The following is a 25,985-nucleotide window of genomic DNA, read 5'->3' on the forward strand; positions in this document are numbered from 1 at the left end:
GGTGGCACATCTCCCCTCAGACATCCCCACGACTGTGGCGCTGACGCGCCGATGTTAAACCTTTCAACATTTTGTGTTCAGACTTCAGCTCCCGGGGGTCCCGGTGTCTGGGCACGCCCCTGGATTCAGATTCATAATATTTGGTTCTGTATCAAACATACAAATATACATAATAATGGAAATAATAATAATATTTGTAATAGGCTAATTGTAAGGATAAGAACACAATAATACCAGTTTTAAAACTTTTTTTTTGATTTTTTTTTCTCAATTTGACCCCGGAGGGGGTTCTCCCTGGTTGAAGGTGTACGGGGATGTGCCACGGTTTTGGGGTACCTTTTCAGCAATTTTGGTATATCAATGGGTGGGTTTTCAGTGGAGACCAATGCGCCCAATTGGGTGCATTTGGGCAAAAATGCCCCTAAAAGCGCCCAATTTGGGAAAATTTGGGTGCTTTTTGGGTGTATTTTGTGGAAAATTGGTATACTGATGGGTGGCAAAAACAGCAAAAAGTAGGTATAGAGACAGAGAATGTCAGCATCCGAAAGTCTGCGTGGCACATCCCCGTAAATTTGTTTTTGAAGAACCCCCCCCGGGAATTTGACCGGGTCAATTTGACTTTTATCCTGATAGGCCTACACCCAAATAAAAAAATTAAGTTCTTGGACTAGACTCGAGGCGAGTCTTTATTTTGTTCGGAGAGTTTCAGTGAATTCCTGTGAATTTATAACTCCGTGAAATGAATACGAAGGTGCTCCCACGTAAAAAGAAGGAATTTTCAAAGAAGAAAAAAATGGCAGGAAATTCGGAGGATCCAAATTTGGAAGGTAAGAAACGTCGGTTAGAGTTTATGTTTCTTTTTGTAGTTGCGTGTCGAATAATTGTGGACTTTTTGTTATTTTGCAAACTATTAATGTTCATTGTGGTGGAGAAGCAGCAAAGGAACGTTGAATCAACTCTTAAATGAGAACACAAGCCTAATTACATGAATTAATTGTAAGCTTACTGAACATTTGGATTCATGATTGAAATATTGAATACACACAGAGATAAAACAAATGACACTGACAGCAGGGCTGTCAACTCTCACGCATTGGCCGTGAGTCTCACGCATTGGGTCACTTTCTCACGGTCTCACGCCAAGGTAGTATAATCTCACGCCTAGGTAGTAAATCTCACGCAAAAAGCTTGAAAATGAGTAAAATCTCACGCATCGTCATGAATAATTTGTTGCTCTTACCCCCCCCGCTTTTCACATTGTCGAGCGCCGTGGCTCAAGTAATCATGGTACAAAATTGAACATTGGAGTCGGCAAATCCCGGTACGCCTCTGTCTCACGCCAAGCAATTCCAAAAAGTTGACAGCCCTGACTGACAGTTCATTATAAAAGTTATAGTAGTATGGAAGTCACCATTACCCTGCCATCGCGTAGACCTGGAATACTACCGCGATTTCTACTGGCTATATCGCGTCCATGCTTTAGAACACCCATCGAATGTGTGTCATCGGCCCGGTCATCATCGGCCCTCATGCTCAGACACACACACACGCATAGCCATGGCATAGAGTTCTGCAGCAGCATGTTTTGTTGACATTAAATACTGTTTACTTCATTTTACAGTAACCAATCCATAAATTTGACAACTCAAATACAAAGGATATAAGTTGGCAATCTTAATGTTGGTCGTGTGTCTTGAGCTTGCCACCAAAAAAAGGTGGCGACGTTACATTTTGCCAAAGTCGACTCAAAACAAATGATGATATCTCTGTCAAGCAAGAAGTTATTGTAATGCGTGTGGTCTCATTTTATTGCTAAATAAAATGCACTTTCAAACCTGTAAAAAGAAATACTTGAACTTTTTTATTACCGTACTGACACTGTGCTTCATAGAATTCAGAATGGGCAGTGCAGGGTGGCGGTGGTGGGGGATGTGGTACACACAAACTCTATGGGATTGGTATTTTTAGTGCGTAATCTGCTTCTGTAAAGGCTGTAAATTGGATTTGGACTCTATTTAGCATCTAAACGACTCACGGCCTTACAGCTAAACAATTCTACTAATTGTTTTTAATCATTTATGATTGGTTTAGTGTAGAAAATACAAATTTTTCCATACAAAACTACCCGTTGTCATATTAAACACTGTAGTAAGTAATGCAGATGTCTTCAAAATCTGAAAGTTACTGTAAAATTTTAATTACTTATCCTATCATAGTCAAAGTATAGATTTTCTGAAGGAAATTTGACGAGGAATCTAAATATGGACATATTTTTTTTGTTTTTTTTAGGGGAAAATGTTTAGGTTCAAAATATGTTGAATTGTAAAAAAAATCTAACATACTTTGGGACACCCTATATTCCGAGATTACCAAACAGCTGTGATTTTGGTTTCTTCCGAAGTCAGTTGGCTCTCCATTTCCTCTAACCAAATGAATGTTGTTTACTTCCAGTTTATTACTGTAAGTTGGTAATAAGCAATGCATTGAGTGACCCATTTTTTATCAAAATCTTTTTTATTCCACCCTGTATAACTTGCAGGTCACCCTGTATAATGAGTTGAAATGTATATATTGGAATTGCTGATGCCTTCAGCTTTTCAAAAATGTATACTTTAGCTAGTTTAGGGTTGATGATTGTCGAGATAATCTAATTAGAAACCCGTTGGTGTAAAAATTCATAATATTTGTCATGTAATGCTAAGGGTGGCGAGTTCAGGACACACGGCCTGTTATGCAATCAAGTTTACAACACTGTCAGCTACTGTCAGTCTTACAATGAGCAGAAGTCACTGACCAACCAACCAACCATGCCATTCAAGTACCAATATTGATTATCTCAAGTGGCCTGCTGCAACTTTGACCAGAAATGAACTGTAGGCCTATGATTTTCCTGTTATTTTGTAATTTAACAAAACCATGTTTTCCTTGATTTTGGTATGAAAATGAGCAAATAGAATTTAATGTCTTGTCAATTTGGAGTTATTAAGGGCAACTAAAACTGATATTAGGTAAGTTTTATCTGTCTGGAATCTGTATTGCCTGTTCTGAGGGAATTAATTAATGCAATGTAAACAAAACCAACCATGGCTGATGTGGACATTGTGTAGTGTTTTTCAGTACCCTGTTTTCCATGGGTGACTGTAGGAACCCATGGATTCGATCCATGTAGTCCATGCTTCGCGTTCAAGTCATGAAAATTACCCGTAAAATCGCTGCTTGCTGCATCAACGGTTAGACTTTTTCAAGCCTGCTACAGTGCATTTTTTATATTGAACAGCCTATTCAGATATCGTTATCAAGCTCGAAGTGATTGATCCCCGATGATTGACAGTTGGAAACGCGTACTGTATGTGATGCTGAATGCGTGGCCATGGTAGCCGGGTGCTAAAGTGGGTGCTAAAAGCCCAAATGGCGGCTCCATGCGTGTACCGGGGGGTGCTAACTGGAACCAAAACAACAGCAGGAATTGTGTGTTAAATCGTCATAGGAAAAGAACAGGTGGGATCAGCAAAATTTACTGTCAACCCTCTGATACACATTGTACAGGTTTACGTTTTAATTTACTATCTTACATTATCTTGCTGTATTTCAGCTAGAGCGCCATAGGTAGAAAACCTGTTTTTTTTCTTTAATTGATTTTATCTGTGTCAATCATATGTACATGTAGGGTCTGATGACTCGGCGGAGGAAGAACAACAGATGATGCTTGGAGAACCTTCTATTGGTGTGGGAGTAGAGCAGATTCCACCCTTAGAAATCCCGGAGATGAGTCTGGATCCTGAAGCTATTGTAAGTAAATGTGGCAAATTCCATTATGAAATGAAAATAAATAAAATTTAGCACATTTACAACAATATATTGGAATAATTTAGCTTTAACAGTAGCACAACCGTGGCGCTCTCATCTCTGTACAAGCCATTATTATTATCTGATAACAACTCCCCATTATTACACTTGGGTGGGGTGAGGTTTGGTCAAGACAAGTGTACAACACTTTAGCACTAAAAGGGTTGGAACCCACAACCTCAAGCTACTTTGTCCTCATACGTGTATGCAAGATTGAATTTGATCATATAGCCTATCCATTATCAAAAAAGTACAGTAATTTTTGTGTAACTTGTAAGGTAAGGATTACTGTATTTACATGTCGTATATATTTTCAAGGACATCCATGTCATGCCACATGTGAAATAATACCAGCATGCCAAAATGTAAAATTGATAAAGTTAATTTTTTCTTTCAAATGACCTTAAAATCACCAAAACCTGTAAATATTTTGAAATACAAAAAAATAAAAGTTTCCTGAAATTTTCAAAATTTGGATCAGGATTCATTCATACAGAAAAACCCTTTTCCCCAATTTCTTAAAATCTGGGTTGGTCGGTCCCACAGCACAGGGTCTTTTTTTTCGTCGCCTAAAACAAGTCAGTAGACTTCATTAAAAGATTGCATGGTTTTCATTTCAGGAGATAGATTTGACTCATCGGAGGGTTGAGAAGATAGAAGGCCTAGAGAGTCTTCGCTGTGTAGAGGTAAGTAGTAGCTGGGTGGCACGCTTACTCACAACTTGTTCTGGTCAAATCACACATTGATGTTATCACTAAACAGGCTATCAAATATGCGAGTGAATATTCATATGTAGTGGTAGATAAAATGAATTAAAGTTTTAACTTCAACACTACACTATTTTTCACTCACGAACGTTTTCACTAGTCCAACTAGCATCTTCAGCAGATGGTGATGCTGTGAGGATATCCTGTCTACAATCGGGATATTCCTCACTAATTACGTCATGTGATTGACAGAATGACGTCATAGGATGTTACTGATGTAGCCCTCCCCTCCCCGGCATCAGCAGGTTATCCCACCCAAATAGGATCTATTTCAAGTCCTGGATCACGATTTAGTCTTGGTGCTCGAACGGGAACAAAAAGAGTATTCCTGGAGAGTTCTTGAAAAATTTTCCTCACATGTTGCAATATAAGTAGCTAGCATGCCCTAGCGTCAAATTGCAACCAGTTAACTTGAAGGCAACTTTGTCGCTACATAGCTAGTCACAACTGGTAGCAATTATATGCAGTGTTTAAACACTAGCCATTTTTTATTTGCACGCTGCTATTGCTAGTATGACATGGGCTTACGACTTGGATCAAACACTTGAATTTGTTGCAACATTGAAAAATGATTGATGGAAAAACTTGCTATACACTTTACATGAATTTAATTTGACAATGATATTTTGTATGATTTTACAGGCGCTGTGTTTACGACAGAATCAGATCAAGAAACTGGAAAATATTGGCACACTGACAACACTGACAGAAGTGGATGTGTATGATAATGATATCACCAAGATAGAGAACCTAGAAAATCTGGTCAATTTAGAGTGAGTTTGTGTTTACCACTTGAAGTAGAATAATTATAGAATAAACAATAGAAATTTTTGTTTTACTATCCTCTGTCAATCATGTAATAGAGGATAGGCAAGACCAATATTTTGAGTAGTGGATGCTGATGCAACCTGTCAACCATGTCACAGACCATGTCAACCATGTCACAGACTTTAAGTACTTGGGTTCCAAGATGGGCTCTAGTGCTGGAGACCTAAAAAGAAGAAAAGCACTAGCCTGGGCAGCTTTCTGGAAACTGGAACGCCTTTGGACAAGCCCATCCCTGCCAATCGAAACAAAAATCAAGCTGTTTGAGACAACTTGTATTACTGTCTTTCTGTATGGGTGTGAGTCATGGGTAATCACCAAGGACATGGAAAACAAAATCAATGCCTTTGCAACATCTTGCTACAGAGTCATGTTAAACATCAAGCGTGTGGATCGGATTCCAAATGAAACCATCTACAATCTGACCAACACCACTCCACTGGTTGCCAGAGTCAAGATTCATCAACTTAAATTTCTCGGCCATATACTGCGTCTTGAAGACAACGAGCCTGTGAAAGAATATGCCCTTTATATTCCACCACATGGGAAGAGGAAACCGGGACGGCTGCGCACACTGTACTTACAGTATGTCCAGCACCTCCTGGGAGATACTGAAGGGATGTTACAGCCAAACAAAATTGTTTTGCTTGCCCAAGATGGCAATAGTTGGAGAAAGCTTGTAGTCGCCTGCTCCTCAGCCGACTGATGATGCAACCTGTATCCACAATGATAAAAGTCTTCATGAATTATATAACCCTACAGCTAACAGTTCACGCTGTCATCACACAATTTGAATTAAGTGCGTACATGGACATGTGTGTTCTGTGACGATGCAGCCACTATCATCAACCTTTCTGTTGTGATTTATATACCTACAAAATTTCACACAATTAGTCATTGTACATTAAACATATTTTTATTTTATACTTCAGGATTTTAGATCTTTCCTACAACAAAATTCGCAAGATCGAGAACATGGAAACACTCACCAACGTCAAGAAACTGTTCCTCGTTCAAAACAAGATTCCACATATAGAAAAAGTAACACACTTCCAACAGATGACAATGCTGGAATTAGGGAGCAATAGAATCAGGGTAAGTATGTTTTGTTTTGTATGTGGGGGTTGTTAGTTTGTGAGTGAGGGTATGGGGGAGAGCTATGTAAGCTAAATTATGCTATTTAGTTAAAAAAGCTCAGTTTTTAACCTCATGGATGTCACCGTAGAATGGACCAAATTGAACACAGATGAGTAAGACAAATATTGTACCAGACTTACAATATTTGTAGTTTGAGATTTGTGAATCATTTTAAGTCCCAACAAAGCCTTTTATTATATGTGTGGGTGGGTGTGGTGCACATGGGTTGGTATTTTATATGTGTAGGTGGGGGTGTTTATGTACGAATGGGTATTTATGTTTATGTGAGTTATGTTTCAGCTGTGTATGTTGTGTTGTGCACAACTATAGTTACACAAGTTTTGATATGACATTGCTTGTTATCAGTTTGTTTAACAAATACTTTCATCTTGTGTATGCGTTTCATTTTCAGAAATTACAAAATCTTGATGCGTTGTGCAATTTAGACAGCTTATTTGTTGGTAAGAACAAAATCAGCAAGATAGAAAATCTGGATAAGTTAACTAAGCTAAGGGTGCTAAGTATACAGGTGAGTTTATTAGACAGTAACTATTTTAGTGTTAAACTTAGTTGAGGGAGCTTCCCTTTACTTTTGAAAAGTCAGATCCACTCAATGTTCATTTTCAGAAGTGAAGAGCTAATGACAGAAACTTGGAAACTTTTTATGTTTTTGTGTTTCAGTTGCAATTTAAGCAAAGTTACTTACAGGGCAAAAACATGGGGTGACATGAATTTACTTTCAAGTTACAATGTAATAAGTATCATCAAACAATCTTATGAAATTAGTGAAATTATTACATAAGTAGGCAATGAATGAACTACATGTAGATGGAAGTTTGAGTCATAGGTTTTGTCTATGCAATTTAGTGATTGCCACTGACATGACTAGTAGGGTCATTTTTGGACCTCCAGTGACCATCATTTCTAAACAGCAATTTTTTGATGGATTCTTGTACTTTGGGGTATTTTAAACAAAATAAGCTCCTATGTCCCTCACCAAAGTGTGGGCATTAGCTGGGAGAGGCCAAAATCCAAAATGGCACCAAGCGCCATTTTGAAAAAAGTGAATTTTCGGTATCTTCTGAACGCTTTGGTCGTTTGAAGTCATTAAGGTGTCATTTTCAACTAATTTTGTGGTGAGAAATCCATTAAAGGCATTATTTTACCCATTTTTGGCCATCTTCGTCATCAAATCCAAGATGGCCGCCTTTGGCGGTACTAAAAATACATTAAATTATACAGTACATTAAGAAACAACTCATAAAATGTATTACAAGTGCACTTAATTCATCGTTTGCATTATAAATTGAACACGGATTCAATGTTTGTAACATTTATTTACAAATGAGATCGTCTGCTACTGAAAACAATCCAAAATGGCCGCCCATAGCAGCCAAAATCATCATAGCAACGCATTAAAATAACAAAAAATCAATGTTTTTTGACATATATGTGCATTTATTATACCTATTCTTAGTATATCAAGGTTGACTGATTGTAAGAAAGTGAAAGAATGGTCATAGGGGGTTGAGCTAAACAAAAAGTTCAAAATGGCTGCCCTTAGCAACCAAAAACATCACAGTAATGCAGTAAAACTACTATAAAATAAGTGATTTTTGACCTTAATGTGTATGTAATTAGTCTTATCCTTGCAAATCGAGGCCTATTAATTAAATGAAGATACCACTTTGATCAAAAGAGGTCAAACAAGTCCAAAATGTTCAAAATGGCCGACCAAAGGAGACCATAGCAACCACATTTTACCTAGCAACGCAATAAAATGTCTATAAATCATGCACTTTTTGACCTGGTTGAGTATTCAATGTGTCTTTTTTTAAGTAAATCATATCCTATTGATGGAATGAAGATAACAATTTGGTCAAAGGTGGTCAAACTACTGAAAAAATATCCAAAATGGCTGACTAAAGACGGCCATAGCAACCAAATTCCACATAGCAACGCAGTAAAATTACTATAAATCATCTACTTTTTGACCTGGTTGAGTATCAAATGGGTCTTTCCTAATACATGAAAGCACATGATGGAATGAAGATAGCAATTTGATCAAAGAAGGCCATAAGGGGTTGTTTCTGACTAATTTAGTGATAAAAAATCCATTCTAGGTACTATTGTTAGGTTTTCTGGCCATCTTCATCATTATATCCAAGATGGCCGCCATCGGCTGCAGTACTAGAAATCCACTGAATTTTGCAGTAGGCCCTATGCATTTATTTAAATGAACCATGTTTTATTTAAACCATGTTTTGAGTGCATCTTATTCACTGTTTTCACTATTAATTCAAAAGCTATTCAATTCTTGCAATATTTATCCACAAATAAGATCGTCTGCTACCTCATCCAAAATGGCTGCCGGCGGCAATTTTGAAATTTGTAAACAATTTTGTATCTTTTGAACGCCCAGACAATTGTCCCAAAATTAGCTTTACCAAATTTTAGAATTTCTAATTAAGAAGTAAATCTTGTAGTCCATTATGAAGATTCTGAGCCAAAAAGTGTGTTTTTTTACACTTTTTTAATGTAATTTAACGTTTTCAGTAAATTTTGATACAAAAAATAGATAATTTTATTCTCCTCCCTTTTGAGAAATATACTTTTACACACACACACTACATTTATAATTAAAATGATCAGCCTTAAAGTTTTACCTTTAAGTGGGTTAAGTCAAACCTAGTGGATAAAATATAAATCAAAACTTCTGGCACTGATTGGTTTCCTTAGTTGAAATATGGAATACGAGCTTTGTAAAACCTGGAATGCAAGCTGTCTGTAGCTACAAAATCGTCTGCAAATCGGCTTTTTGGAAGTCAAAAGTTTGATGAGATTTGTACCGCCTAAACATATCAGGTAAGTAAATATTTCTGCCTTGAAAATTTCTCCATATAAACATGTAAACCTAGGTTTATAATACTAAAATAACAACTATTTTAAAGCGTGAAAATGCAAAAATGTTTGTTATTAGACAATAAGCTTATTAAGCTTAATACATTATAAGCTTACTCTGTGTGGTCTAAGCTTCAATCAGTTGCCTGCTGTGTTATTACAACGAAAAAAATCAATGCAAGGACAAGAATTTCTTGATGTTGAAAGTTACATACACACATAGAAAAAGGTATATTTGTGGAACAAACCCACGCTAAGGTGTGGACTAGTTTAGTATGTACATACCAAGGCCTTTATAGGCCTAGGCAAGACTAGGCTAGTATTAGTTGTTCATATCAAGGTATTTATAGGCCTAGACCATGTTTGTACCGGAAATAGGCCCAAGTATGTTTATGCTGGATCCATAGACAATTGTGGCCAATATGTTTATGCAGGTCAGACTACTATGTTTAATCCATGGCCTAGGCCTGCCCTTGGCCTAGGTCACGTTAATATGTATGTACTAGGGCTGTGGTCGACATGCCTTATGTCGACATAAATGTCGACGTCGAAAAAAATTCTATAAAAAAAAAAATTTTTTTTTTTTTTTTTTTTTGAGTTTTCAAAAAATATTTTTGGCCAGAAAAGCAAGTTATAGGCCCAAACTGACTTGTTATTCAAGGTTGGAGAAATACTGCTACTAAAAAAAAAATGCCAATTTTTTTTACAAAGTTGGATGAACTTGTACATTTTGATTACCTTTGCTTCTATTGAACAGTCAGGGACACATTGAATTAGTATGCATTGCTAGCTGTTCAATAGAAACAAAAGTAATTATAATGTACAACTTTTTCCAACTTTGTAAAAAAAAATTGGCATTTTTTTTTTTTTTTTTTTTTTTGTAGCAGTATTTCTCTGGTTTACAACCTTGAATAACAAGTCAGTTTTTGGGCCTATAACTTGATTTTCTGGCCAAAAATATTTTTTTGAAAATAATTTTTTTTTTTTTTTTTTTTTTTTTTTTTTTTAGAATTTTTTTTTATGTCGACACACTGTCGACGTCGGTATACTCGGCCTAGCTCTAAACCAAGCTAGCATATATTGCTCGGCTAAGCAATAAATTTAACAATTTTCGTTAATATGTATAGTATGTACTGGGCCTAGCCCTAGGTCAAGCTAGCATGCTGATAATGAGGACTAGGCATTATGTTTGCGATATGTTTGTACCGGGGCCTAGGTCAGGCTATGATGTTTAATCCATAGCCTACGCCTAGGTCTTGCAAGGCCAAGGCTGAAGTCAGGTTAGTAGGCATATATTTTTAAAGGGTTCTAGGTCTAGAACAGGATAATATGGGTGATCATAGACCTATTTTGTGTAATGTTGAAACCTAAGAAGAATTTGTAATTAAATCCTACCACATGATGTATTATGGTTTGTGCTGCAAGTAAAATCTATTGAAAGCAATATGTGTCAAGTAATGGTATATAAAACCCACATAATTTTAAAATGACTTTAATAATTCAATTGTTTTTCATTTTCAGGTTTTTGCAAGGGAAGTTTTGCTATTATATTCTAATCAACACTGTAAGGGCTGCCGTCTATACCTACATAGATTTGATAGGAGCATTTAAACAACAGGTAGGCCTCAGATTTTTTTCACAATCTTTTTATGTAACTTATGTGTTTAAGCCAGATGGGAAGCATGTAAAATACGTCATGAAATCAATAAAAAAGAATTTAAAATCATATTTTCGAAATAAGTGTGCTTTGCTTAAAATTTATTTTTTCATTTTCAGATAAATGTTAAAGGAAGCCTTGCCCAAACAGCACCGCTCATTACCAGTCAGCAACTTTATATTTTTAGGTAAGGACAAACCAGATTGGGGAGAAAACTAGCTTCAAATCTCGTAAAAAGAAAAACCATTTGATTATTTTTATTTTACTTCTGCTCTGGGTTTGCCATCTGAAATAGAATTATATAAAAGTCTAATGAGGATATCATTTTATGGTTTTTGAAATGCCAATGTAGCATGGCAACATAAGAAAGGATATTAATAATATCACAAATGGATAAAAGTTTATCTAAATGTTAGTAATTACAGTTTCTAGTCCGTTTTGATTATTGTAATGTCAGCTCATAGGAATGTTTTGTTTTATTACAGGTTTTGCAGATAGCTGCTGTACACCGACCAATTCTGCTGCTGGTACTAGAAACATTAGCAAACCCAAGGCATACTATGAACTGTACATTTATTTTGATTAGTCTAATAGTTCTTGTTTTCATCCACATCCAAATGGCCGAAGAGTCAAATTGTTTGTTACAGTGTGGTAAACCAATACAACAAAATGACTCAATCAGTAAAATTTCTCCTGATAAATGGCGAAATTTGAAAGAAAAGGCAACCAAATGGAGTGGGTTAGACAAGTTTGGAGCAGTTCATGAAACTGTTAATTGGGATCAGGGTCCAGGTGACCTATACATGCACGATGATTGCTATATTACAATAACAAGCAATGTAAAGCTTGGCCAAGCTGAAAAACGAAAATCCAGCAGCTGTAGCAGTACATGTGTACCTGATTCAAATCATACTGATATTCCATCACCCTCTGGTCGTCCTCCTCTCCCCAAGCGTCTGCGCTCAAAATTAGGAGTTTTACATGACAAAAACTTGTGTGTCTTTTGTATGCGCCCAGGAGACAAAAAACACCGTGATCGGCATGGGTCATTGTCTGTACTCAGCACGGAAAGTGCTTGGAAGAGATTTAAAGCAAATACAGCATTTCTGGATGATGTGGATATGAGAAATCGGATTCTAAAGCTAATAGATGCAACGCTGGACCCATTTGCAGCTAAAATATGTTACCACCGTCAGTGCTGGTGCAAATATGTTCGCTATAACCGTGCTGATGATGAAAAACATCTTCACTTACAAAATGTGCAGCTGAAAGAAGCACAGTACATGTTCCTCAACCATGTCCAAGAGGTTATATTTGAGGAACATGAGATCAGAACCCTTCAAGGTCTGCTGTACGACTATAAGTCCATTGTTGGTAATTTCGGCTATACTACATCTGGAACAAAATCATCATACATCAAGACAATATTGATACAAGAGTTTGGAGATAGAATCGGATTTCACCCTCGTTCACAACGTAATACAAGTGAGCTTGTTTTTGACACTTCAGCTGGCGGTACATATGTAGAGGCAGCTTTATCTTCAATAGGTGTAAGTGACACGCAGTTGGTGAAGAATGTAGCTAGTCGAATGAGAAAGCACATTTGTTCAACCAATACAGTTCCATGGCCTCCGTGATGTAACAGAACTAGAGAGAGAGGAGGATGTCCCTGAGCTTCTAGTATGGTTGCTTACTTGGATGAAAAAGCCTGGAAAGACGAATGCAGATTTAAGTCCCAAGACACTTTCATTGGCTTCTCTCCTGACACAATATGTAACAGGACGCAGAACAACTTGCAGCATAAATCTCAGCATGACATTACATGGCCTCACAAAAAACAAGGAGCTGGTAGACATGTTTCATAAAGATGGCATATGTATCAGCTATGCAGATGTCCTTCTTCTTCATGATGTATGGGCAATACATGATCTACAGCTCTCCACATCATGTCCCTATGAGATAGCAGATGGAAAACCAGCAATTGCCATCATTGACAATGATGATTTCAAAAACGATACTCTCACAGGAGGTGGTACCGCACATCGAACAAACATGATGTACGTTCAGCCAGCTTCGCTTGAAAAGAAACAGGATGTGACAACTGAAAGGACAACAAATCCAAAAGAAGTTGCAGCAGCTGTGAAAGAATGTGCAAAGCAGATGACCAGTGCCAATCCATACAAAACCATCAAAAGAGGAGAGCCACCCCAAAGAGCAACCAGCACGCAACATGTTGACATGCGGGTTCAAAGACAACGAGGTATCATTCACACATTAAGCCAGTATAAGTGAAGATGGATCACGAGCAAATGCTGCAAGTCAGAAGGTGCCATCTTATCTAGGCTTTCATGCTTCTATATCACCACAGCTGGAAAAAAGCAGAGCCTATTACCATGTCACCTATCCAGTGCCACCAAAGAAGACCATTGTCTATGACATCATGAAAAGCATGGTAAAAGCAATGGCAGAGAAGCAGCTACCATTTGCCATTTTGGTTGGCGATCTTCCAGTATATACGCTCATAGTTGAATTGAAAAGTGAGAACGCCTCCCAATTTGAGAATATCATTCCATTCCTCGGTCCATTTCATATGCACATGTCCTTCATCTCTTCAATATACAAGCGCTTCAAAGGCTCAGGGATATCAGATATTCTGGTTGCTGCAGGTGTTATTGTTGAGGGCTCTGTTGATCAGGCACTACGTGGCAAACATTACAAGCGTGCACTACGATGTCTACGTCTTATGTATGAAGCACTGCTCAACAAAACACTTACAAGTCACCTTAATGGTAAGGAGATGAACCAGGATACGCAGAAGAATCTCGCAATCTTACGGAATCCTAACAACAACTCTCAAGAAATGATGTCAGCTGCACACAATTCCCTGGAAGAAGATGATAGTTTGGCAAAGTTTGTTGATGAAATGTTTGAGAACATCAAATCAGCTGGAAGTGACATGGCAGGTTTTTGGCTAAGTTTCTTGGACATGGTTGACATACTAGTAATGAATGTCCATGCCATACACAGTTGTAACTGGGAAGAGTTCCTAGCATCTATGCGTCAAATGCTTCCATGGCTAATGGTATATGACAACAATAAGTATGGCAGATGGTTGCCCGATTTCTGGGCTATGCTGAGCACGCTTCCTGAAAATCAAGTAGATTTCATGAAGAAAAGCTTTGCTCAGACAATGACTGGCAAACCATTCTCAAATCTACCTCTTGACCTCTGGATAGAATGTACTATGAATAAGGGTTCTAAGATGAAAGCTGGCTGGCATTCGATTTTGAAGAATGAGAAACAGTTGTTAGTAAACACCAGAAATGCCAACAACGTTGGGAGAATCAGAAACGCTGCCCAGCGACATGCCCACTCCATAAAGTGTAAATCCAAACACACAGAGTGCACACCAGCCCGCATTCGTAATGACGAGGAGGCAGTTCAAGATCTTATTACGTGCTTTGATGAGTTTGAAAGCCACCCCTTTGATACCTCCCTTCCTAATCTCCGTACTCTCCAGTCTGGCCTTCACGCATCTAAGGAACTGTGTTCTGACTTCACAACTGCTCGCCAGGACGGAGAAGCCAAGGTGAAAGAGTTTCTTGACAGCAGAGTGTACTCCAAGAACTCATCAATCCATGACACCATCAAGAATAGCTCTCGCCTCAATTTTTCTGACATGACTGTCCCTAAGCCTTCTGGAGAGAATCTTAAGATACGTGTTGGAGAAATGGAAGCAAGGGCTCTGGCTGCGGTCATCAGTCATGCTGTAGACCTTCCTACGATTCTGCAGCACCGTGTTACTGAAGAATGTCTTCCGATATTCAATGTAAATGGGACTTTCCGCAAAGTACAGAAAAGCAAGCTTATCGAGAAATTCAAACTAGAATCGATCGATATACCAGCTCATCACACTGCTCTGATAGATATGGGTATGATATGGTGGATGGCCACACCCAGTGCAGAGGATAGAGAGAAAGCAGATGGATCACATTACACATGGGGTGATTATGCTTCTAAAGTTGTAGAGCTGATCATAACAAGACACAAATATGCTGCAAAAATCTTCTGCATCAATGATCCATACAATGTGAATAACTCCATTAAAGAGAACGAAAGAGACAGTAGAAAAGATGGATCAGCACCGAACGTTTTCATGAAGACTAATGACCCATTCCCTTCAGCCAGCAGCTTCAAATCGCAGCTTAGTAACTCTGGCAACAAGATGAGACTTCAGAAATTTATTGAAGCGGCCCTTTATAAAGCAGCCATAGATTATGACAAAGAGATCATCTATTCCATTGGAGCAAGCTGCAACAACCTTCTTTCTGGGGATATTATGGATTCCTTTCAGTTCAACCATGCAGAAGCTGACACGATTATCATGGCGACGTATGCTCAACTACGTGCAAATGGTGGCATGGAGGCTGTCGTCATCGATTGCCAGGACACTGACGTATATGTACAAGCTGCATATATTTCCCACAGACTGCCAGGCCTGCTTTGCATCAGAAGAAAAACTGTAAACCTGTTCTGCCGGGCATTCTGTAGTGAGGAATTGTCAGATGTCATAATATCTATGCATGTCATCAGTGGTTGTGATAGCAACTCAGGTTTCTACGGGCATGGGAAGAAGTCCATTTTCGAGGCAATATCAGATCCTGAGGCCAGACGACTGCTCCAGAAGTGTGGAAAAGAAATCCCACTTCAAGCCCAAGTATTTCAAGACCTCAAAACCTTTGTGATCAATTTCATTTATGGGGACAAGACAAGCAAGTGTACCAGTGATGCTCGTGCTCATAAATGGGCGTCGCTGAAAAAGAAGTGCACCGTTCGTTTGCCTCCTGATGAGGATTCCATTAAGTTCCATATCACGAGAGCCAACTACTTGGCATTCATTCAATGTCACTATGACCTACGTGAGCATCCTTCACCTTTGAACCATGGTTGGCATATTGTTGATGGGAAGTGTCGCCCTGTCAGATATTTGAAACCATCTCTTCCTATGGCATTAGATTTGACCATTGACCTCAACGACTCACAACCATCCAGTAGTTCTGATGAAGATAGCGAATCTGAATTGGATTCAGATTCAGACTCGAATGAATCTGATTCCGATTAAGGCCCTGGTAAATCTTCTTTAATCCATACTCTGGTAAAATCGTGCCGTATTTTCTATAATTTATAGAAACCGGCCTCGGCCAACATAATTGGCTTCATGCACCAAAAATCTAATAAATACCCCAGAACACCTTAAACTTTTTAAAGCTTCCTAAAATGCCATCAGAATATATATAAAAACAGTGCATTTCCTGTGTGTTCTCAGGTATGGTGAACATTTTCCCCATTTTGTTTTTCATGACCCTGTCCTCCCCCTAACCATTAATTTGTGCACCCGGTTCATATATTATTATGGAAGAAATATGGTATAGAACAGGGTATGGTATTATATTTTTTCACAGAAGATTGCCAAATTTAGTACTGGAATAGGTATAAGTATAACTACAGATACTTGATTTTCCCTTCTCTATCATATTAACATTATTTGAAATTATATGAATGTTGATATTTATTATTATATTACAAATATGATTTATATTAATATAATAAACTGATTGAATATTGGTTTATGCCAGGTAATAATTTTTTTGTGAATACAGATCTGTGTGTATAAACTCAGCTGGAAAGAGTGTATTTAATGAAATATATTTATTATCATATTAACAGTATTTAAGATTATATGAATGTTAATATTTATTATTATATTACAAATATAATTTATAATAATATAATAACATTGCAAACTGAGTTATAGAGAGTATATTTATATGAGTTTTGAGCACTTCTTAAATGCAGACCTGTAATGTTAAGAACAACCAAAAAAGGTTAAAGTTGTAAATTCTGTTAAAATTATATAATGTATGTATACATCTTTTAATTTACTTTCACTACATGGAGTCCAAGTTTAAAATTATACCACATGCACCATGAAGCTATAAAATATCATGAAATCACCCCTTCAGTATAAATATCAGATACTTTGATGGTTTCATATCAATATGCCTTGATTCACTAGATGGCACATAAATATTTATTTAAGGTAAAAAAGTACTGGATTTGTAGTAATTTTACAGCGTTGCTATTTGAATTTTGGTTGCTATGGTCACCTTTATTCGACCATTTTGAATATTTTGGATATGTTTGGCCTTCTTTGATCAAATTGCTATCTTCATTCCATCAATGTGCTTTCATGTATTAGGAAAGACACATTTGATACTCAACCAGGTCAAAAAGTACATGATTTAAAGTAATTTTACTGCGTTGCTATGTGGAATTTGGTTGCTATGGCCGTCTTTAGTCAGCCATTTTGGATATTTTTTCAGTAGTTTGACCACCTTTGACCAAATTGTTATCTTCATTCCATCAATAGGATATGATTTACTTAGAAAAAGACACATTGAATACTCAACTAGGTCAAAAAGTGCATGATTTATAGACATTTTATTGCGTTGCTAGGTAAAATGTGGTTGCTATGGTCTCCTTTGGTCGGCCATTTTGAACATTTTGGACTTGTTTGACCTCTTTTGATCAAAGTGGTATCTTCATTTAATTAATAGGCCTCGATTTGCAAGGATAAGACTAATTACATACACATTAAGGTCAAAAATCACTTATTTTATAGTAGTTTTACTGCATTACTGTGATGTTTTTGGTTGCTAAGGGCAGCCATTTTGAACTTTTGTTTAGCTCAACCCCTATGACCATTCTTTCACTTTCTTACAATCAGTCAACCTTGATATACTAAGAATAGGTATAATAAATGCACATATATGTCAAAAAACATTGATTTTTTGTTATTTTAATGCGTTGCTATGATGATTTTGGTTGCTATGGGCGGCCATTTTGGATTGTTTTCAGTAGCAGACGATCTCATTTGTAAATAAATGTTACAAACATTGAATCCGTGTTCAATTTATAATGCAAACGATGAATTAAGTGCACTTGTAATACATTTTATGAGTTGTTTCTTAATGTACTGTATAATTTAATGTATTTTTAGTACCGCCAAAGGCGGCCATCTTGGATTTGATGACGAAGATGGCCAAAAATGGGTAAAATAATGCCTTTAATGGATTTCTCACCACAAAATTAGTTGAAAATGACACCTTAATGACTTCAAACGACCAAGCGTTCAGAAGATACCGAAAATTCACTTTTTTCAAAATGGCAAGGCTGCCATTTTGGATTTTGGCCTCTCCCAGCTAATGCCCACACTTTGGTGAGGGACATAGGAGCTTATTTTGTTTAAAATACCCCAAAGTACAAGAATCCATCAAAAAATTGCTGTTTAGAAATGATGGTCACTGGAGGTCCAAAAATGACCCTACTAGACTGATGCAAGTTTTAAACTTCTCACATGATATGGCATGGAAATTTTTGCATTTTTAACATTTTTCTTTGAAAAATTGGAGGAGGCATTTAATACAAACAATACGGTATTCATTTTTAAATTAAAGTAGGAAAAGTTCTGCTGACATACGTGACACAATTAAGGGAAATGAGTCGGATGTCGCTAATATTGATTTTGAGAAATTGTTAAAATTCTTTTGTTTTATATTGCTTTCAGCGATTGATAAATTGATGTAATGAAAAGCCATTTCAACATGGGTTTTCAGTTTCTGAAAGCTCAAGATGTCCTCTTTAGAAACAAATGTAAAACTCATTTTCGACCAGGGCCGACATGCGACTCATTCCCCTTGATCATGTCACATATTGGTTAATGGACTTGAAATGATGTTTACTAATTGATTTAGGTCGGTCTTACATGGCACACCAACCAAAAAATGGATTTGCACTGCAGACATTGACCTCTACAGTTGGTGTAATTAAAGGGATGATTGATCATTATCATGGGTTTGTCAGTGTAAGAAAACTACAAACTATAATCAGCAAAAATAAGACTCATCCATTTCTCTTTTTCAGAGTAATCGCATCACAAAACTAGAAGGCCTGGATGCCTTGAAGAACTTAGAGGAGTTATACATCAGTCATAATGGCATACAAACAATTGAAAACCTAGACAACAATGTAAGTATGCTGACATTTAGTAATTAAATCAATATCAATCAATCAATTAAATCAGTGCCAATCAATCAATTAATCAATGATTCATTTAGGAAACAACTCTGACTCTACAACAGACAGCGGTTCCCAAACTTTTTACAAGCAAACCTAATTTTACCCACAAACTATTATTCAGTGGGAGTGGTCTAGATCGTAAACACAGAATCTGATTGGACAATCACATGATTTTGTGTGTCATCTATCAGGCTGTAGATGGCCATACGTCATAAGTATTGATAATGTGTATATTGCATAGAACTAATGTGTAATAGTTGCATGTGCGTGTAGTAAGCGCAACAAGACAGTAACTTAATTTTTTTGCTCAATAAAATGGTTTATAGTTATTAAAATAATATTTAACTGACTAAGAATGATAATCCTCTACCTTTCTAGTTTGAAATTCACATTCCCTGTGTGGAAGATTAAGGTCATGTCTTCTACATCTACATAAATACTCAACAAAGTTGCATGAAAGCAATATCTAGTTGAGGTGATCAAAGGCGCCAGTTGAATACAACATGGCTATATACAAAACTGAAGAAAAATACATTAAATTACATATTATTAATACAACTCTTGAAGCAGTCAACTGATTTGGCAATATACGCGGAAGGAGGTAGGGCGTTCCATTCTATGATTGTCCGGGGAAGAAACTATATTTGTAGGTGTTTATGTGAGGTGTCATAACTCTAAACCTTTGGGGATGGTATTGACGAGTTTTAACTGTCTGTGCTTGAACATATTCAGGAATAGGTATTGCAATTTCACCATTTTGAATTTTATACATTGTTGTTAATCTATGTTGTCTTCTTCGCTGCTCAAGGGAAGGCCACTCTAGATTTTGAAGGATACCAGTGACCGTACCCTCGGTTCTCCTGTAATTGTTGGATACAAACCGAGCTGCCCTGCGCTGTATTGCCTCAATTCGTTGGATGTCGGACACATTGTGGGGGTCCCATACAGCGCAAGCAAACTCAAGGTGCGGTCTTACCAATGCGAAGTACATTTGCTGTTTTACGTGCTTTGGGCATCTCCAGAGATTTCTCTTGAATAAACCATAGAGCATTGTTGGCTTTAACAGTAATATTGTTGATATGATTTGACCACTTTAGATTACTACTGATTTCAACCCCCAGATATGGGTGATGAGATACGGTTTCCAGGTTATCAGTGCCCATGCTATATGTATAAATGATAGGATTTTTCTTTGTAGTTACTCGCAATGTCTTACATTTACGTGTATTAAATGACATTTGCCACTTGTCAGACCATTCAACAAGTGAATTGAGATCTTTCTGCAGGGCCAGTGAGTCATGCTCAGATGTTATTGACCTATACAACAAGCAGTCGTCTGCAAAGAGGCGTATTTATGGAACTATCAAGGTTGTTTGCTATATCATTAATGTAAATTAAAAACATCAAAGGTCCCAACACCGCTCCTGAGGTACACCAGACTTGACGGAAGTTGATATTGAACATTCTCCATCCACAACGACCCGTTGGGTTCGGGTCGTTAGCCATTTTTTAACCCAATCCAAGATGGTGCCACGTATACCATAAAAATCAAGTTTCTGGATCAATCGCTGGTGGGGAACGGTGTCAAAAGCTTTTTGGAAGTCTAATATTAACATGTCAGTTTGGAGTTTGCTGTCAAGATTTTTAGCCAAGTCTTCCACAGTGATGACAAGTTGTGACTCACAAGAGTGCTGTGCTCTGAATCCGTGTTGGAAGGTGGATAATATTTGGAATTTCTCCAGGTGTGACATAATATGAGAAAATAGAATGTGCTCGAATAATTTACAAGATACTGATGTCAACGACACAGGTCTATAGTTGGCAGGGATACTCTTGTCACCTTTCTTAAAAATAGCTGTTATATTTGCTATGAGCCAATCGGCAGGAACATCACCCGTATCAAGGGATTGTTGAAAAATGTGACTCATGATTGGTGCGAGTTCTTTGCTTAACTCTTTCAAGATCGCAGACGGAACACCATCAGGGCCACTTGCTTTCTTTGGATTTATATTATGAAGCAATTTTTCAACTCCCTCGGTATCTACTCTGAGATCATCTATGGTAGGTATAGGGTCACCTGCTACAGTTGGTATAAAAGACAGATTTTCTGTGGTAAATACACTACAGTACTGATTACTAAGAGCATTTGCCTTATCTTTCCCACTCACCATTTCTTTGCCATCAACCTGAAGTGTAGCAACGCCTGTGCCATCAATCACGTTTAAGGTTTTTACATGTCCCCAGAATTTTTTGTTGACAGATGGTTTTGAGTTTTCTTGATTGTTGTCTTCAAGAAGACCCATTAAATAATCATTTTGGAATGCTTTAATTCTGTCTGCACGGTCTTTCTAAGCTTTGTGAACTTCTCCCAAGTTTGGCTGTTTTATGACTCTTATAAGCATTGTATACCCTTTTCTTTTTACGGATGAGTCTCACTGAATTGGTTAAGGCCATCCAGGGCGTCCCATCTCTGCTTAACTACTTTCTGAGGCACATGAGTAGTTAGCAACTCATTGATATGTGATTTGAACAGCACCCAATTGTCACTGGCAGGACGTGTATTTTCAGACGCAGATTGTAAAAAACTATCCTGAAAAACCTTTGCATCGTTCTTGATACCTTCGACGTTCATTTTCCTAAAATGAAAATTTTACGAGGAGGTTTCCCGCTTAACTTAGCCTTGATATTAACTGTGGCTGTTACAACAGAGTGATCACTCATACCAGGAGAGACGGTTACTTTTTCCACAAGATCAGGGTTAGTGGTAAATAGAAGATCCAATATATTATCTAAGCGAGTCGGTTCATGAACATGTTGATGTAATCCATGCTCGTTCACTGTATCTAGCAACAACCTATTGACAGCATAGCCATATTGAGGATTAGGTAATACAATATGATCATCCCAGTCTATGCTGGGACAATTAAAATCACCATAAGAATTACATTTGGAAGACCACCATTTTGCGATAACTTGCTAAGAGATTCATTAAGCTCATTTAAGGGCTCAAGTCTGTCATTAGTTGGCCTATAAAAAGACCCTATATACAATGGTTTACTTCCAACTACACTGATTTTACACCAAATGATTTCACTTTTGGAATCAAGGGTATATTCGGTTGTTGATACTGAGCTGATCTGTAATTGCTACAAAAACACCCCCACCATGCACATCTCGATCTTTACGCGAGATAGTGTAACCCGATGGAAATACTTCAGAAGAGGAAAACGAAGCATCAATGTGAGACTCCTGCCCACATATTACATCAGGCCTGTGGGTTTCAACAAGATCTAAGAAATCATGTTGCTTTCTTTCGCTTTTAAGACTTCTGCAATTCACCAACATTACTTTGATAGATTTTGGTTTTGTGTTTGTACCTTGATCTTTTTTAGCTCTAGTATTTGGTGGTTTAGGGCTAGATGTTATCATCTTCTATAGGGGGTGTGTGGATTTCAGCTGGAATAGTCAATTTTGCTTAATTGCTCCAACTAATCAACAAGCATGAATAGGTCAGTTAATCATATTACATACAATTCATACTTTTCCTATTTCAGTTAGAATTGACAACTCTTGATCTGGCTGGTAACAGAATATCAAGATTGCAGCATATAGTACACCTGATCAAACTAGAGGAGTTCTGGGTAAGTAGACATCAACAGACTACATTGTAAATTGTATTTTAATTTGCAGTCCATGATCTCTTTATTTTACTTTATTAGTGTAACCCGTAAGAAACTCAGAGAGCTAATCAACAGTTATGTTACATGTATATGATGTTTAGGGAATAGGCTTCTTACCAGCAAGATTCTGTCTGATGTTAAATCAGTGGCGTGCGCAGTGTGGGGGGTGCAGGTTGTTCAGTTCCCCCGAATGGAGTCTGATTAGGAGTGTAAGGTGCGTGCGTAGCCCGCATTGCGAGCGGCTTGCCACGAAGCCCCTCACAGGTGGGGTCCAGGGGCCCGCCTTAGGGCCCCTGGTGGGGGTTCCCGGGTTTGGGGTTTTAGCGTTTTAAAAGGCCAAGGAATCCTATTTTGAGGGGGCAAATTTTGATGTTTTTGACATTTTCCCCGAATCCCCGAATGACCAACAAAAGTGGGGGGCTGTGCCCCTACCCCCCCTTCACGCACGCCACTTTGTTAAATGATTTATGTAATATCTTGGGGCAACCAACATCAGTGACAATTACTAATGTCTGCAGAGCCATCTGTGTTTGGCATATAGTACATTATAATTCACAAAAATTCTGTTGTTTTCTCTACTTTTCTCTCTCACCAGTTCAATGATAATAACTTGGAGAACTGGCGGGACCTGGACCAGTTAAACAAAGCAACAAGTCTAGCTACAGTGTATTTTGAAAGGAATCCCATCGCCAAAGATCCTCGATATCGGAGTAAAGTGAAGATGGCATTACCAAAGGTCATGCAAATAGATGCTACATACTGCCAGCAGGTTTAGCAAGATGGCCTAACTCCATATTATACAGAATTGGGATGCTACTTTTTGCACATATACATTTTAATTTGAAGTTACCTGTTTTAGAGGTGCTACAGGCTGTATCAAAATGATTCATACCCATCAATTTCCAGTGATTATGGATTAGACTGGCACATCAAAACACAACATTAAGATCCACCTTCTTTGTATATTATATTGAAGTCTCTAAAAAGGCCATAAAACTATCAAATCCTGGTCCTTTGAAGAGGATCTAAGGCCATATTGCGGTGAATATCGGTATAACATAACATAATGTCAAAATGGATACTAGTCATTTTAATGCAGGCTGTAGTATCAATTGAGGGTGTATTGAGTCTGCACTGTTTATTGTGTTGCCAAAATAAAGCAGTGTGTTTATTATTGCCGATAAGATTTGCTTCATGCAAGTAAATGCAAGTGGTTTTTTTTCAATGATTTATTGAAAATTATTGCCATGATAAAAAAAGTAGTGTATCGCAATTGTTTGAATGATATGGGCCTTGTAATTTGCAAAGTAGTGATAGGATGTCCAATCAGTGTATTTGATGCATGGTGTACACAATTCAACCTTTCTGTAAATCCTGTAAGGCATTGCGTGTATACCCCTGATGCCATCATTTGACGCCAATGTGCACATTGTTACTGCACATTTCCAAAGCCTTGAGGTGTGCAGTAATGTTATGCGCATCGGCATGATGACAGCAGAGGTCCAAACACAAAGATTTGTGGGATTTACCGAAAACTTGAATAGGGGCGGAGTTTAAACGGGGTACAAACCCCACTTTATGTTGCACCGTTCTATTGTCTCTGCCATATTTCCAAAAGGCTGATAGTGTATACATGCATGTACAGGTGCTGTTTGATTATGGTTTTTTTTATAGAAATCCCACCAAGTTTTCTGAGTAAGAGATTTAAAGATGTGATCAAAACCCATCACATGAACCAGGAAGAGTGAAGTTTACACTTGCTTGCTGAGAAGAATGGCACTTGTTTACCATTTGAAATCATAAACATGGAAGTGTGGTTTTGATTGGCAATTCAATTCAGTGACAATATGCAGGGCATGAATGGGTGGGTATGTAAGAGAACATGCCAAATGATTGGAATATTGTGCATAGTTTAGGATTCATATTGTTTTAAAGAAAAATAACCTTTTTATGCCACCTGGTATTGTCTGAATTATTAAGTTCTAGTTGAGTGTTAAGTGTAACTTTACCAGGGTCAGTTTTGCTTTACACTAAAATTATACAAATGCTTCCTCTTAAGGGGGTACTACACCCCTCGATAAATTTGTGTCTATTTTTGCATTTTTCTCAAAAACTAATAACACAGTGGTAACAAAAGTTATGTATATTATGGGGGCAAGGAATCCAATTACTACACTGGAATTTCAGTGACCCAAGACAAGCGGTTCATTATTTATGATAAGAAATAAGGTACCGCATAGGATGTACCTCATTTCCGCTTGTCTTGAGTCACTGAAATTTCAGTGTAGTAATTGGATTCCTTGCCCCAATAATTTACATAACTTTTGTTACCAGTGTGTTATTACTTTTTGAGAAAAATGCAAAAATAGTCACAAATTTACCACAGGGGTGTAGTACCCCTTAATATGAGGTAAAGATACACATTTCATGGTGGTATCTGTAAAATATGGATCCCACTAAATTTCATTGCCAAACAACACCCAATTTTTAGGATTGGTTGTTTTTGCCACCTTAAAGGGGGGTAACCCTATTGGTTTTGGATATGGATTGTCTTTAAAATTACATAATAATATCAAATATCGCCTCCTTTATGCTGCTTTGTGAAAAAACGAGAGCATTTTCAGCGTAAATGTGAATAAATAGCCAAATTTGCAATCCAATACCTTGGTATACGTGAATTGCATCTGGGCAGGCAATGACGAATGCTGACATGCTGTACAATGCCCGGCCCGTATTGAACGGAAAATGTCTTTTTTTTCGTACCGTTTCAGAAAAAGGAAACAAAATATATTTCCCTTGCAATATGTACATTTCAAATGAATATAAAAAAGTTTGGGTAAAATGGAGAGGAAAAAAACCTTCCGAGACCGGGTTTTGAACCGGTACCTCTCGGTAAAAAACAAACGCTAGTCAATTGAGCTATTTAGCACACCACGCTTACTGTTGCCGTTTTCATAACTATATATACGGGCGCACCGTCTCCTCAGCAGTTAGTGTGGTTCGCTTTTTCACAGAATGTGTATGACGCGAAAC

At 37.6% G+C, this 25,985-nt stretch overlaps 1 protein-coding gene across 1 annotated transcript; it reads left to right on the forward strand.

Annotated features, from left to right (window-relative positions):
- The first annotated feature begins 712 nt into the window (after positions 1–712).
- On the forward strand, positions 713–24,903 carry LOC140160992 (uncharacterized). Its single transcript, XM_072184353.1, has 9 exons — positions 713–827; positions 3,668–3,789; positions 4,467–4,532; positions 5,256–5,386; positions 6,371–6,533; positions 6,988–7,104; positions 19,117–19,221; positions 22,827–22,913; positions 23,548–24,903. Exons 1-9 carry the CDS (start codon positions 740–742, stop codon positions 23,725–23,727), a joined length of 1,059 nt encoding a protein of 352 aa, XP_072040454.1. The 5' UTR covers positions 713–739; the 3' UTR covers positions 23,728–24,903.
- The last annotated feature ends 1,082 nt before the right edge of the window (positions 24,904–25,985 follow it).

Source organism: Amphiura filiformis, chromosome 9 (assembly GCF_039555335.1).
Source record: "Amphiura filiformis chromosome 9, Afil_fr2py, whole genome shotgun sequence".
Taxonomy (NCBI): Eukaryota; Metazoa; Echinodermata; class Ophiuroidea; order Amphilepidida; family Amphiuridae; genus Amphiura; species Amphiura filiformis.